At 35.5% G+C, this 16592-nt stretch overlaps 1 protein-coding gene across 4 annotated transcripts in view; it reads left to right on the top strand.

Moving 5' to 3' along the window:
- PDS5B (PDS5 cohesin associated factor B) overlaps positions 1-16592 on the top strand; it is a 101952-nt gene that overhangs the window by 14594 nt on the left and 70766 nt on the right. For all 4 annotated transcript variants that reach the window (XM_036403606.2, XM_036403686.2, XM_036403450.2 and 1 more), the window contains exons 2-6: positions 5347-5472; positions 8860-9063; positions 13617-13703; positions 13802-13899; positions 14965-15091. In XM_036403606.2, the coding sequence (XP_036259499.1) occupies positions 5365-5472; positions 8860-9063; positions 13617-13703; positions 13802-13899; positions 14965-15091 (624 nt within the window). In that variant the 5' untranslated portion in view covers positions 5347-5364. The remainder of the gene's footprint in view (positions 1-5346; positions 5473-8859; positions 9064-13616; positions 13704-13801; positions 13900-14964; positions 15092-16592) is intronic.

Raw genomic sequence — 16592 nt, 5'->3', positions numbered from 1 at the left:
GTATGAACTGTGGAAATGTATATTTAGTTCTTTACATATTCAAATTTTTTTTCCATGTGAACCACTTACTAAATTCACTTGAGCTTCTAATGCCTTTGTGAATGTGAAGAAAGTGTTATTCTCACTGGCATATTAAAAAATGTCTTGCAAACCTAGATCTAAAAGTATATATATCTTAGCCTTCATAAATTTGATGTATACTTTCTTAGATTTTGTATGCATTATTTTAAAATTATCTTGAGAATAACTATATAGACAATTATATATTCAGTGAAAGTTCTGAAAAATAATAATGATGATAGAGTTTGCTAAGTTGGTCACTGTTTCTGGAGATCTTCTAAGTCCTCATGTTTGGATTCTGGATTTTTAAGAGGAAGTGATAGTAAGGCAGGAGCCAGACTTGCAAGGAATCAAGCGTTGATGTGGTAAAGTTTGCTTCATCACTTGGGTAAGACTTCTACAAAACTATCTGGAGGATTTAAACACATGTATATATCTCTGGAAAGTCACTGTTGACACATGATGTCTTCATGTGTGTTAAGGCACAGTTTGTTTAATGATTAGCACAGTTAATTAAATCACCATAGGCAATGTAAACTGTCAACCAAACAAAATACAATTAAATGGAGTGTGGTTTAAGTCCTCCAGTAGATCATTGACTTAACATCCTCTAATGATATTTATTGACCTATGAAGTATATTTGCATAGATACTGAATATGCAAGATATCAATCCATGTTTTATTTGCATAATCACAGTCAGTATTTTAAAGCATTGAGCAAGTAGTGTATGTGAAGTTAAGCTATTCATAAAGTTATCTGCTGTATAGAAAACATCTATGAATGTTTTAGTAATGGCCAGTAGACTTCGCTGGAACTGAGTAGCTGTTGGATGCTACAGACTATGTACAGAACTCATGTGTAGTTTATTTATTTGAGCTTGACCAATTTTGGCAGTGGTACTTACTACTAATTAACTCTGTTCAGATTAATTGATTGTTCCCATTTGTGGTCTGGCTGATAGTCATAATTTTACATTTTTGTCACAACAGTTGAATGACTTTTTAATCCACCCTCATCTAATGTCCAAGAAATGTAACTTCTGCTTTTGGGTTTTTTCCGTGCTTTAGTTTTCCTGTTGTCATTGTACAAAGGGTATATGTTTTGTCATCTTTCTTTCTTTTGTCTGTAGTAGTTTCTTCCACCTCACCTCCCTTATAACTTAGTTTTTAATTTGTCACACTATTTTATACATACTATTTTTCAATATACTTCTAAAGACTGGCTCTTGGTTCCTGACTTTAGGTCTTTGAGAAATTACAATTGCAGTGGTGCTTCTGTGTTGACGCAAGCAGTTGCAGGACATCTTAAGTACTACTGTATCATCTCCATGCGCACAAAGAGTAGGGCTTGTATCTTAAATGCTTTATTAGCTTAAAATATATTTATTTTCTTCATAGTTTTTGAAGTCTTAGCTTACAGTACTGTATAACATAACTAAAAAAACCAAAGTCTGATTGAATCATGATTTTTATTCCTATTTGTTAGGACTGGAATTTGTTATATATTTGTTCAAGTTTCTTGTGACATCTGTCTCCCTTCTTTATCCTCATATAACAGCAGAAACAGGGCAGATGTTAAAGTTTAGTTTATGTGCTGGGATTCTGCATGGTGCAAAGCATTTCATGGTCTGAATTGTTTTCTTGCCTTAAAAAAGGCATTCATGTGAACATTTCCCTTTTTCATAGCATCATTAAGGTTGGAAAAGACCTCTAAGATCATTGAGTCCAACTGTTAACCCAGAGCCATTGTGTTCTCCACTAAACCATGTCCCCAAGTGCTACATCCACCTACCTTTTAAACACTGCCAGGGATGGTGATTCTACAACTCCCTGGAATGCCTGTTTCAATGCCTGACCACTCTTCTGGTGAAGAAATTTTTCCTGATGTCAAATCTAAACCTTCCCTAGTGCCATTTAAGGCCATTTCCTCTTGTGTTGTCATAGATTACCTGGAAGAAAAGACCAATCCCCACATCACCACACCTTTTTTCAGGTAGTTTTTTAGAGCAGTAAGGTTCATACCTGAGTCTCCTCTTCTCCAAGCTAAACAACCACAGCTCCCTCAGCCTCTTCTTGTAAGACTTGTGCTCTTTCCCTTCTCATGGTGTATATGGAATAGTACTGGATTTTTGAAAACATGGTGGAGAACTTCTAAAATACCATTTGTTAAAAAAAATAATAGAAGCTGTCAGCTGAGTCTGTTGAATCTCAAAGATGCTTTGAAAGAATTTCCTTCTTTCAAAATGCTTGTCATCTCAGACTGTTTTCTTTTGCAATACACTGAATCTATAAAAATGAATTTTAAAAGCTTTTTGAAATTCAGTCATTGACTATCACATCACTGGCTTATGGATTTTCATTTTCAACATGTTGTACATACAGCTGGCCTTGAGGCTGTTGTTCTTAGCTGCTACTGTCTTCTTTTTCCATGACAGAAGTTCACTGAAACAGCTGATGTATCTAATGTGAAATCACAGAGACTTGCATTTGGTTAGAGTCACCAAAACACCTTCCCCCCCCGCCCCGCTCCCAAATAAAATCCTAGATTCTATTGAGTGTTCAACACAGATTATTTTGATAAAGCTAGGTATGCACAGTTTTATTGGCAGTCCAGAAGAACAGGAACTTCTAGCAGTAGAATGTAATGAAGTTTTACTTAGGTAATTGAAGTTATAACTGTTGTGCAAGTTTGCTTAGCATTGAAATTTTTTTTTGAATGATATGTTTTGTTTTCTGCTGTTTCTTTTGAATGTTTTTGTTTCTCTCAGTATTAGAAGCTTTATAATTCTTTATCCTTTATGTTCTATTTCTTAGAACCTTTTTAGAATTATTTTTGATCCTGTAAGACTAGGTGTATTAATTCTCTAGAAAATGAAGTCCTGTTTATTTTTTTTCTGTACCTCTGAGAGGGATAAGCTGTGTACATTCCTGTCTGTAACCTTGGCTGGCTGTTAGGTGCTAACACTGCTGCTCTCTCACTCTTCTTGCTTAATGGAACAGAGAAGGAAATAAGAAAAATGCTCATGGGTCAAGATAATTACAGGGAGATTGTTTTCATTCTTCACTAACTTTGGTGGCTGCAGGTTTTTCACACTTTTCTTCCTAGTAACTGCTATGCAGCATTTTTTGTCAGTTCTTAAATGCATTATCACAGAGGCACTGCCAGCATCACTGATGGCTTAACTTTGGCAAGGGATGAGTCCATTTTGGAGCTGTCTGGAGCTGGCTCTGTTTGTTATAGGAGCAGCCCCATGTCTCTTCCCACAGGGGCTCTGCCTTCAGCCTCCCCCATACCAAAACCTTGCCACATAAACACAATACAAATGTTCAGTTTCATGCAGACCTTGGATGCCACTGAAGCTTAAAAGCTTGGTTGCATGGCCATTGGACATATTGGCTGCACAGTTGAACTTGACTGTATCATATGAGTTTCAGTCTTTGAATTATTTCAAAATGTGCTCCAAATGGGACTACATCATCATGTTCTAATCAAGTTTCCACTGCATTTGATCTGATCTGACAGCTATCCACCACTGGAAAATGGAGTTTTGTTCCCCAGTTCCCTTAGTTCCTGTTCTTTCCCTTGAGTTAGCTTTGATGCTTGTCACACGCTTTTCAAAAACAATTAGGCTTGTTTTTTGAGTTGGTGAGTTTGATTGGTCCAACAAAGCATCTGATGCTTTTATGCATTCTCATATTCAGGCAAGCAAGGCTTCCTTCTGCTGTGATGAGCTGTTAGAATGAATTTAGGTGTAATATATAACATCATCCCATCTGAAAGGTAGAGTGTAATATCTGTGTCATATGGCAAGAAGAGTGAACTTTATTACAATTTCTATGTGCTTTTGAGGGGTCCTAGACTTGACGTGGGCTTGTCATTGCAGTGTGTTAAAGAAATATAACGGGGATAAAAGTGGCATCATATTTTAGTATTAGAAAAAGTTACTTTGTTTCCTCCCAGCTTTGTCACTGTCAATTTTTACTACAACTGCAAGCATGTGGCACTGTTCCGCTGCTGGGTGCATGTAGGGGCAGAGAAGATGACAGAAACTGAATTGACTTTCATCTGTCTGTTGAAGTACATTGCATATCATACCTTGAAGTACATTGCATATCATGCCTGTTGAATGAAATCTGATGATGTTTGTTCTATTCATGTTTTCCCTATTTACAAAAATAAAATTTCTTGTGCTGTATGTGTTCTTTGCAAAAAAAAAAAAGCCAATGCTAACTTTTTGTTTGGTAAAAGATTAGATGAAGATGAAGCAAAATCTGTAACTTTGATTGTTTTTGTGAAATATGAACTGAAGAACACAAATCCTGATACTTGGAATTCACAGTTCAGAACAGCCATGACTGCTAGAAGTGGATCATGCTTTTAGCTAAAGAAATAAAAATATCAAGACAATGACAAAGAAATTTGTTTCTTTTGTTATGTTCTTCATTTGTAACTGCCCTGGTACAGTCTTTTTCTAAGATCCTGATTGTTCCCACACATGCCATCTAGATTTTTTCACCGTCTTTTGTATTGATTGCTTTCATGTAAGTAAAGATTTCAGTTCAGCTTCCTTCTCTAAAGCAATGAAACTCTGCATAACTTAGAGTGGATTACGTGGTAGTTTTCATTTGCATCAGTTTAAAGGGACTGAGAAACCAAGTAACTGAGTTGTGTTCCTAGTTAGAATTTAGGAAGAAGATACCATTGCTTATCTGCAGTCTTTAACTTGAAAACTTGGCTTTAATGGCATAGAGGAAAGACTTGTATTTTTCATTCTCTATTTGCTGCTTGCCTGGTAGTATTGGAGAGTTAGAACTGGTGATGTGTAACAATTAACAGCACTGGTGTTTAGGCATTTTGGAAAATTGCATTTTCCAAAAGAGTAAAAATGAACGCAAAGTCCGCTTCAGATGTCTGAACACCCAAGCTACCTAGGATTTATTATTACCAAGAGATGGAAACAGATCATACAATACAGTAAGGTTCTTGGTTGCGTCTTGTAAGACATAAAGATCAATGACATTCTGAAATGAGGAGTTTTAGCTTTTTTTCTGATGTGTACTTCTTGGAAGCTTTGTTGTGTCATAGGACAATCTACCTGCATATCAAAACTGTTGCTGTCTGCCACAGTATAGATTACTGAAACCAATCAAAATATTTTGTCCTTTTTTGTGTTTGTACGGGTTTGTTGGTATATTTCTAGTTGGATTTTGTTTGTCAAAGTGGGACAGATATGGTTAAGCATGAACTAGTTAAACAGCATTGTCTTGTTAATTTCTTTCCACAGTTTTAAAACCGTGAAATCATGGCTCATTCAAAGACGAGAGCCAATGATGGAAAAATCACATATCCTCCAGGAGTCAAAGAAATCTCTGATAAAATATCTAAAGAAGAGATGGTGAGAAGGCTAAAGGTTAGTACGCAACTAATTGCTTGCAGATTAAAGTTTCTTGTAAAAGATGTTCAGTAATCCTATTACTGTATTTTATATCTGGAATGGGTTTTTTTCCCCTTTGGGCTTTACCTTTTCTATGCATAGAAGGAGAAAATTGTTTGCTTTTGTGCCTTCTCTTCTACCACTTTCTTGAAATGGCTTGTTCAAAAAAGGTTTAAATGCATTTAAAAATCACAAATAGAAATGAGCTGCCTTAATTTAAAATGCTGCTTAAATTGTATTTCTGCTACTATGCTAAGTCAGTACTTTCATTGTTTTCCAGTATTCTCCTCTCTAAAAGAGAGTAATAATTTTGGAAATAATTTGTATACCTCTCAATACATTCGTTTTATGCCTTCATGCTCTTCGGTTTGTTTATAAAAACCCTATACTCGTTGTTTTAGCCTGTATCATGATGAAGGTAATTTTTGTTATACTTTAGTATATATACTTTGACTACACTTATAGTCTTTGATGTATTTCTGTCTTGAATTTCTTGACCATTTTATCTGTCCTAAGCATACAAGAAAGTTGGATAGATTTGGGGGCTAATTTTGTTACTAGAGTTCTGCATCTACCTTTGTACTCTCACAAAAAGGCAGGCCTGTATTGTGCAGGAGGAGTGCCTACAGCTTGGGCTTACCCTGTGAAACAGGAGGGAACAGATGTGGGATGGGAACCTTAAGTATTCTAACAGATGAAAGAGCTTAATTTGGAGTTTTCTGAAGAAGTAGTTTTAAGTCAGTTGGAACTATGGGTAAATTAACAAAAACCAATAAAATCCCAAACCACGAGGGTTGCTTCTTGTCTTCCCCCAGTAACTTGTCTAGGCTTTGGGATTTTGGTTGATGGACGTCAGTGAGTATGTTGCATTCTATGATACTGAATAAAAGACAACATTTATAACTTTACATATGAATGATTTCTAAGAGAAGGAATTCTTTGTTAGCACTTGCATATTTTTTTCAGCTTGTGGAAATGTAGCACCACACTTCTTACTAATCCTTTTTCTCCTGTAGCTTAATTTCATTTTTGGCCTTGAATGTCTAGTCCCTTCTGTCATCTTGATCTGTCTTGCAGAATAAGAGGATCTTGTAAGATGTCTTGTGTTTCTTGTTAGTTGTTTATTCTGGCTGTGAATTCATTGGTGCTCAGGCAGGGAAAAAACTGAAGTATTTCTTTTATAAGAGGTTGGATGTTCCATGCTACACAACAAGTGTACAAAACTTCAGTACAAACACAGTTGCAGGTGCTAAAGAACAGTAGTTGATAAATAAGTGAACTATTAGCCTCTTGATTTCTCTGACTGCCAAATTCATGCAATTATTAGGGAAAAAGCACTCCTCTGTGCACAAGCAGACATTCTGCTGTTTGTTGATAATGATATATTAATATAAATGCAAATTATTGAGAAATCTGAGAATAAAATGGAAAATATGCAGAGTGAATTTCTGTATTAGCATAACTTACATTGGACATTTGATGCATTTTGAATTGATGCCCTCTTGAAGTTTATAACAGATTTCAAAATGAGATAGAAACTAAATGGTGACAGTTGTCAACTAGCACTGAAGACAGAAAGAAGGTGATAAACTCTTGGAAATGATGAATAGTGTAAGAAAAGCATTTTTCTGCATTTTTTTTAATGCACAAGAACCAAGTCATCATCTAATGAAATATTAATTTTAGACCAGCAGTCTAATAATGCACTTTTCTGTCAGTTTCATACCAGTAAATTCCAAAGCTTGTTTCTTTGGAATGATGTAGTAAAAATTGAATGGGTTAAGAAATATGTTCCACATCTGGAAGATGAAGCTCTAGGAGTATCAATTGTGGTGGTCTGGGTGTAATTTCAGGCTCTGGAGTCCTCTAACTTATTGCTTTGCAGGAACCTGGAAAACCATGCTAGGACAACTAGCTTGTTGTCCTTTGTTTTTCTTTAAACACTATGATGGAGTGCTCTGCAGACAGGATGACTGATCTTTGTTGTCCTGACATGTACAGATGTTCATGTTATCAAGGAAAAAACATGAAAGGTTCATTTCCAGAGTAGAAAAAACCCATACTTGTTGCAAAAAGTATGAAAAAACTACTTTTCCTGGAAATGAAAACAGTTCTGACTTGTAAATTAATTAGTGTATAAGGGCACCAGTGCACTTCAGGTCTTGTGCCTGACTGGGGAGGACTTTTTTTTTTCTTGCAATGGAAGTTGTGCCTGCCTAAACTACTGATCTTCTATGCCTTTTTTAAAGGATTTTCATATGTTTGAAAACTTCACAGCTTCTGTGATCCTAATTATGCAGAAGTTTGGAATTTTTTTGAGTTGGGCTTTCTTACTCCCTGACCAGTTATAGTAAATCTTTTGAAGGGGGGAAAAAAGCCCAACCAAACAACAAACTATAGCAAAGTAAAGTATTTTGCAGTGTTATAGGATTCTGGGACTTTACATTATTATTCTTTGAATAACATCTCTTCTTGCACTGAAGAAGTAGATGGGAGTTTTGGCTTTAATTCTCAGGCTTGTGTAATTAAGGCTTTAGTATAATTTTGTTAATTTTACAAGAGCTGAACTCCTTAAAATAACTCTGCCTCTGTGAGTCAGACAAGGAATTACTTTGTTTTGTCAATAAATTTCTCTCCTTCAGAAAGTTTTTCAAATATAAGAATACTCACCAACTAACAGTTACTAAATATAGCTTTTTCTGCTTTTGTTTTATTCAGCATGTTAAATATTTGGTGTCCCAGACTCTTTTTTTTTTGTTCCATGACTTCAGTAACTGGATCCTCATAATCCTAGCGGTCGTTTTAGTCTTGTTGGACAACATCCTTGCCACTCAGCTGCCTGGATTTATATATCCATTTGCAGAAAGTGTGGGCTCTGCTTCTGGACAGCACAGGGAATAGAATTTTCCTCAGAGCCATAATAGGCCAAAACCTGAAACTGAAAGAGAATAGGAAGAAAAAATTGTCACTGAATAGTTGAGAGAGAAACAAATATTTTTAATCAAGTTTTGCCATTGTCTGAATTTTTAAGGAACAGTCTATTTTTAAGTAACAGTAACAAGCTGTAACAGTGAATCCTGTTGCACTTCTTCAATTGTCAAACTTGATTATATGGTTTCTCAAAAAGATTTGGGAAGTCTACAACTAGGCTTTCAGTATTTCTGCTGAGTCTGTGTGTTGGTTTCGTTGATAGAGGACTTGGCCAGGTATTTTCTGTGCCCTGAAAAGTGAAAACACTGGTTGCTCAAGCATAGCTAATAATGCTTCTGACAGAAGTTGCAGAAGACCAGAAAAGTAACTTTTAGTAAGGATTCTGTTACATGAAGCATTTAATTTTATGTACTAATATGTCTGTCTATTTAGATGGTTGTGAAAACTTTCATGGATATGGACCAGGACTCTGAAGAAGAAAAGGAGCTCTACCTAAATCTTGCTTTACATCTTGCTTCAGATTTTTTCCTCAAACATCCTGATAAGGATGTGCGTTTGTTGGTAGCGTGTTGTCTTGCTGATATTTTCAGAATTTATGCCCCTGAAGCTCCATACACTTCACCGGATAAACTGAAGGTAAATAAAATTAATCTCTTTTTCCACAGCAGGTTTTTACACTCAGTGATTAATACAATTGGTCATGACTGCTTTTTGCCTCCTTTTATTTCTGGTTCAGCCTAAACTGTTCAAGATTTTCACTTGATTTTAGGATGGGATTGGTCAAGTCAGCTGTCCATGACATAAAGGGCTATATAGTACATATTCCAGTAACTTCCAGAGTTTTGGATTTGTATTGAAAATAATTATTTTATTGAACTGTTTTTGGGATTTGTAGGTTAGTTTACTTCGAAATATTGATTATATGTATAGCTTTTATCACAATCTCTTGCAAGATAGCTAGTAACTTCACTTGGGGAAATACCCCTGCATCTCCAATTAAACTACCAAGAGACAGATACTTGTATATTTATTGGTAAAGGCTCTACTGAAACAAAGATAAAGTACTTTTGTACAGAATTAAATGATATTTGATGTGGCTTGGGAAATTCTGCAATTACAGACATCACTGATCCCACTAGATGGAGATGGTTGATAGAGAAATGTCAGGTTTGAAAAGGAAGTACAGATCTGACTAATTTGTTCCAGAAAGAAATAAATTTTATATTATTTTGTGGGTTCTTTTACTTTTTAAAGTAGAACTCTAACTTAGTTCCCAACTCTAAAAATCAAACTGTTTCCCTTGTGCAGTCAGAATCTCAAGTGATGAACTGAGTTTTGGGGGAAATCTACGAAAAACCAGGTGAAAGTAACACTGAAAAATGTGTGCTTTTTTGTCTCCCTGATTTAGAAATGTGTGTGGTCTTTTTTGTTTAGTTTGGTTTGGTCTTTGTTTATTCCACAGTAGGATAAAAAGGTGGTTGTGGTGGATGGTCTATCTATTATCACTTAAGAGGAAATCACTCAATTTCTCATCTAGTGGTTGTGCCAGCAGTGCTTCCTAATTAGGGAAACAGTGCAGTTCCAGCTGCTGTAGTACATCTTTTGTTAACAGACATACTGGAGAGATAGCTAAGGATTTTTCGTAGTTCTGTTTTCTTAATTCTGAATTAGTGTGTAATCAGAGGTACAACATCTACTTCCTGTACTTATTGATTGCACCATCTTCAACTGGAGATGAATATTAGCTTTCTCTACTGTGCTCTATTTAAGTCTGGTTTTCAGGTATCCTGATTCCTATTTCAGTTTTTAGTATATGTTTTCATTTGCTTGTTAGGCTTAGAGCTTTAATTTATCTTTCTGAGTTGGGCTAACTAAGTTCCTCCTTAGAGTAGTTGATCTACCAAATGCTACTAAGCTTCAGATTTCGTAGTGTACAATATTGGAAGGTTTACAGTACTGATCTCATACCTGAAGTATCAGAATACTACAAACATTGCTGGGACAGAACTTGGAATGGATGAGGGACTTCCATTGCCAGCATTGAGTTCTGTAATCTGTGTGGATTTCAGAATTCAGTTTCTTGATGCAGTTCTTTAAACATATTTGAAATAAAGACAAGACAAACAATAGGGACCTTGGCCTAGGGCTGCTGGGGTAGGTTTCTTGCAAACCCATTTCTTCTGAACTCAGCTTTTGTGGTTGCAGGACAAGCTCTGATAGAAATGTCGAAGAGTTCCGTCCACTTTATGACAGAGGTAAGAGGAAGAATGCTTCCTCTTGGGTTATATCTTGGCACTATTTTTACCCAGTATTTAATATCAAATCATACTGCAGCTGAGTCTATTCTTGTATGGGTAACACCAAAGTTAAAAATGGGAAAGGGGAGTGCTAAAAAGGCTTAATTTCTTGAGCGGAAAAGACTTAAGATTTAAGTTTTTGCCATTGCTTCAGACTCAGTGGATGTCTTTTTAACTTAGATATTGTGCAAATGGGATGCTGAGGAAAGGGATAAGAATCTCAGATTTTCCTCTTTTATGTGTATCATCAGTGTAAATCTTACATTCCTTGCTGACCATTGAAAGAGAGTTGATAACAGGGATGGAAAATGGCATGAGTAGAATAAAAACAGAGCTGGAGTAGGTTTGCTCTGCTGGGATCTCAAAACTTCTAAATTTGAGCCCTCCTCAGTCTGTGTAAAGCTTAGAGCCCAAATCTAATCTTCTGGTGGGAAGATAATCTAATTATTTATATGTGTCAATTGAAAATGACTTAAACAGAAGGACTGTCTACTTGTCTCTGCTGAAACGTAGATTTAAAAAAGGGTAAAATGGTAGCAGAACTTCATTTATCTGAAGGTGTTCTCTGGTGAGAGCCACGACTCTGATGATTGCTGAAGCTGTTATGCAGTTAATTGGCATCACGACAGCAATCCACAAAACAAACAAAAAACCCAAACCAAAACAAAAACCCCAAAACAAACAAAAAAAGCCCCAAAACAAAACCAAATAATATCCCTAAAGTTGAAGTGTGAGCACTTTTGTTTTTGAAATCTGGATTCTAGTGTAGACTTGCTTTATGCAGTCTCATGTGAATACCTATTGTCCAGTTGTGAAATTATTGTAGTTTTTTGGCTGCAGCCAAAGTTTATTTTAGCCTGTGTTTTGAATTTATAAATGCATGTTCAAGTGGTATGTTGTGTGTGCTTAAAAGAGGGAACAATGTGCTTAAAGGGAAAAATGTTTGGTCATAGTACACGAGATATTAAAAATTAGTGAGTACTTCTGAGTTTAGTCTGTGTTGCTGTCTTTAAATATGAAGAGGAAAAAATAATTTAGGAGTAAATGCATACTTTTTCAACCATGCTGTTATTTGAAGCATTCAGATGTTAGACTTACTGTGCATGTATCCTATTCATCAATGTCTGTAGTTATATGCAGCACAATGATGAGAATTTTCTTTTGGAAAGTTAGTAGGATCTTTGAATCACATTCAGCAGATAAGTATTGCATACTAAGCTGTAGGATAAAAACTGAGATACTTGGTTAAATTAACAGATTGTGATTTACCTCTACAAGTAAAGCGTACCACAAAGTAATTAACACAGAGCATGGGTTCTAAGATTAAGAAGTTTTTATGTTTGGCATTGGTCAGTCTGTCATGTGCTTCCTTTCTTCTTCAGTTCATTCTTATTCTCCCCTGGGACTCAGTTTGTATGTCTTCTGAATTTTACAGAACCAGTGTTTTCCATAAGACAGCTTTCCTTTTGGGTGGGGACTGATGGCCTGCTAGTGTTCAGGCACTGATTTTTAAAGGAGGGATTCTTCAGATGAGCTTTTGCATAGGAACTGAATGCTTCTGAGTGGTTGGAGACCATTAGATGTGTCCTTTGAGTGTTTTGGTTTAATTTTAGCTGAAGAGTCTAGATGGTGTGCTCTGTAAAGGATCCTGAAGTGTGAACCAGACTATGATCCTTCTCATCATCCTTAACTCTTAAAAATCAGTTTCAAACCAAATTAAAACGTAAATGTAGCTGTAGCTCTGAACAGTGTTTTGCTGTGCTGTTTTTCCAAGAGTTGGTGATGTCACATGTAATCTAATTCTTGATTTTACCTAGATCCACAGTAAGTGCTCAGCTTAATGATTAAGGCTGGATTCTGTGGTTATAGTGTTGGGAAAAAAGAAACCATATTCTTGTCTTTTGTCTGTGTATTATTCTTGGGGGGTTAGGAGAAATGGTCATTTTGAAAGTGTTACAGAAACGCCTTATAGACTATTTCTCAGATGGATTTTCAGGATTAACAGTAAGGCTCTATTCTATTTATTTTGGCAGCTTTTTACCTTTTGGAATATATTTCATTTACACCTAGGTTGTTAGATGAAACATAGATATAGTTGAGACTGTGAAGAATGTTTCTGGTGATACTTATTTCTAAATATTTTGATTTAATTCTAATATTTTGATTTTATAGTTGTTTTAGCTGGAAATTCACAACTACATTAATCTGTTAATTATCTGAATGTGAAAAAAGAATCTAAGGAGATACCTTCCTGTGTGTTTCTATTTAGTTAATAATTGACTATTTGTTCCTTGTAACCTGCTTCAATTTACTGTGTGAGACTTTTTCTGAAGGAGTCTTCTGGTGGTGAAAGTTGATAGAGGAAGCAGGAGGAACCTGGTTTATTAGTTTTTGCAAGAGATATTATCTATGTCAGTATCTTGATGACTGAGAAATGCACAAACAATACAGAGTGAACATATAATAACATCTCTTAGGAAAGATGTAGCTGCCTACTGCTATTCTCTCCTTCTTTTGAAACTGATTGTAATATGAAGTAAAAATATTAAATTCATTGTCCTGCTGAATATTAATCTCTTGACTTCTGCAGCCAGACAGTTGCAGCTGTGTTTGTCAAGTTGAATGCTTTCTTTTGGAAATGAAAAACATTTGTTTCCTTAGGAAAAGGTTACTTTCTCAACCCTTTAAAGAAATATGAAGTATTTTTAAATTACTCCTTGACATTTTCCATGATGTTTTTGTACATGATCTTCTTTTTGGTAGTGAAATAATGTCTGTCATTGCTCTGTATTTTGTAGTGACTAAATAATACAAGTAATTTTAAAAGATAATTATTATACATTGAAGGTTTAATTGCAGTTTATTGATTAACTAGCACTTCTTTCTTTTCAGGATATATTTATGTTCATAACAAGGCAACTTAAAGGTTTAGAAGATACGAAAAGCCCCCAGTTTAATCGATACTTTTATTTGCTTGAGGTAAGCTTCATAACTTATTTTATAATAATTGTTAAACATAATCTTTCAATTTAATCTTGTGTTAACTACTCCTTTTATTTTTTCCTGTTCCAACACAGAACATTGCTTGGGTCAAGTCTTATAACATATGCTTTGAATTAGAGGACAGCAATGAGATTTTTACACAGCTGTATAGAACGCTGTTTTCAGTAATAAAGTGAGTATTTTCACCTCAGATTTCACAGTATATTACTGCATGATTGAGGTCAGTGAGTTCTAACTTTTAGCGTAATGTGTTTTGTAATTTAGTTTAACTAAAGGTAGCAGAACTGTCAGTTTTTTCTGTTTTAATGAGACAAGACACACTGCAAATCATCTTTTTTTTCCTAAGAAACTTAGCTTTAGTTGTCATTTACTGCATTTATTTTATTCTGTTATTGAAATTGAATGCTGTAGTATGCAATTCTACGGAATTTGGAGGATTATTGCTGTGAAAACATGATTCAAAAAGTAGCAGACTCTAGAAGGTACTGGTAGAGGTAGTCCAGTCTTTTCCCTTTGCTCAAACCAGGGTCAGCTTGAGCAGATTGCCCAGAACTGTAGCCAGTTAGGTTTTGGGCATCTCCAAAGATGGAAAGGCTGTGACATCTTTGGGCAACCTTCTAGTGCTCAATCACCCTTTTAAATGTCTGAATGGTATGTCTTGTATTTCACCCTGTGCCCACTGCCTCTTGTTCTGTGACTGGACACCACTGAGCCTGTGGTGTAAAGACAGTCTTGCCCTGTCTTTTCAACTCCCAGCATCAGATATTTAAACTTATCATTAAGTTCTTTCCTAAGCCATCTCTTCTCAAGGCAAAAACAAACATGTCAGCTCTCTCAGCCCCTCCTTCCATGATTAGCTCCAGGCCCCTAATCATCTTTATGAACCTTTGCTGGACTTGGGTCCATGATGTTTGTGTCTCTTTTGTGCTGGGAAGCCCAGAAGTGGACACAGCACTCCAGAGGAAGTCTCCCCAGTGCTGGGCAGAGCAGAGGGATGCTCTAATACGCTTTCTTTTCATGGTGGGGAAAGAGTCTTATTGCAGTAGTGAATGAGGAGAGCATGAAATTTAAGAATGATGGTCTATGCAATCAAGGAATCAAAGTATTTTGATTTCTAAGAAAACTTGTGATTTGCTGATTTTATTCCTTGTTGTTTGCCATCACCACAGGGAATATTCTGAACAGAAGTTTTACTTTACATAGATATTACACTAAGAATTCTTGTTTTTAATTTCAGCAACGGTCATAACCAAAAAGTACACATGCACATGGTTGATCTAATGAGCTCTATCATTTGTGAGGGAGATACTGTGTCACAGGAACTTTTGGATACAGTGTTAGTTAATCTAGTGCCAGCACATAAGGTAAGACTTAGTTGCTTATGTTTTGTTTTGTTCTGCTGTTTGTTTTGTAATCATGATTTCTTGGATGTATGTGTTCAGATATGTAGATCTAATTGAAAGAATGGCTCTAGCAAATGTCTTGATATTATCTGGGTTTCTTTTAGCAAACAAGTAATTTTAATAGAAAATTCCGTCAAGTTTCATTGCTCTGATATACTTTCCATAAGCAAAGTATCAGTAATCTAAAAGGTTGAATATCATATGAATTTACACACAGGGTTTTTTATGTCCCGTCAATGCTGGTAGAATGGAATAGAGAAGTTACATACATCCTTTGGAAAGTTTTTAATTCATGTAATGCTGTATCAACAGTTCAAACTAAGGTGCTGCCCTAGTGGGAGGGAAAAAGTTATGACTGCTGATTTGTAATTGGCTCTGTTATATTTCAGAAATGTTGGCTTGGTGTTATTGTTATGTTTCTGATGCAGCCATAGAATCAAAACTCTGGCAGAAATGGTGGTTCAGGAAGAGCCCAAGGAATAGCTATCTTACCTTAACAAAAAAATCATGTCATGTTTTAAAAAAAGTCTCCTGTAGATGAACTAAAGGAGAAACTTCAGAACTGTGCTCGTGTTGTGATACTTAAATGTTTAAAAAGCATGGAAGTCTGACTCCTTAGTTCAGGAATTTAACTGTGTCCTACTGAAATCTCATGGGCTACTCACTTGTAAGTTGTGCATGACAAAAAAAGACTGTGGGGAATTATCTAGGAAATGTATCCTTTAGCTGTATTTTGGACACTTCTAATAGCTTTTTTTTCTTAAAATATGTTCAGGAAGGTGCTAACTGCTGTAGTTTCTAAAAAGTGTAAGGTTAAGTGGTTATTAACAGAGAGATGCTTTGGAATGCCTACTAGTGTGTCTTTACCACTAGCCATTAATTTCAGTAAATAAGTAGCACATAAATTATTTTCTATTGACAGTGAAAGACTAAATGCTTAATATAGGTCAGTAATTTTTTTTGCATCACTGGATATGTTTTAGCTGTGTTCTTCAAGGAGTCTAATACTTTTGTGCCAGGACTAGACTGAAATTTGTGTGGCTGAAGTCCAGGTTTATAAAGTAAAGCTTTGGAATACAAAATACAAAAGCAAGAATATGCAAAATACTTCAGTTTGTGTTCTCAGTTATTAAGACTCTATTGTTTCATTGTGTCATCTGTGTTCAAATTGATTTGACTGTACTATTTTTATGTTTCATGTTTAATAAACTGTCTTTGAGTTGAAGAATTTGTATCCTTTTAGGATGTCTGTAGCATTAAAACAATTCTGTTTCATAGTGGATTCAAAATTACTGACTGAATATTTTAATAAGGGAAATATGTTTGGGGGTTTGCATTTTCTGCTTTTCTTTTAATCAAAGTCTCTCTGTGGATAGGATGCTTGTTTGTAGCCTGCTTTCTAACAAATAGATACATAATGTCAGATTGTATTCTGAGTATCTTTACCATTTTTTTTCCATAC

Source organism: Molothrus ater, chromosome 2 (genome assembly GCF_012460135.2).
Source record: "Molothrus ater isolate BHLD 08-10-18 breed brown headed cowbird chromosome 2, BPBGC_Mater_1.1, whole genome shotgun sequence".
NCBI classification, from domain to species: domain Eukaryota; kingdom Metazoa; phylum Chordata; class Aves; order Passeriformes; family Icteridae; genus Molothrus; species Molothrus ater.
This window is presented reverse-complemented; position numbering and strand designations above follow the sequence as displayed.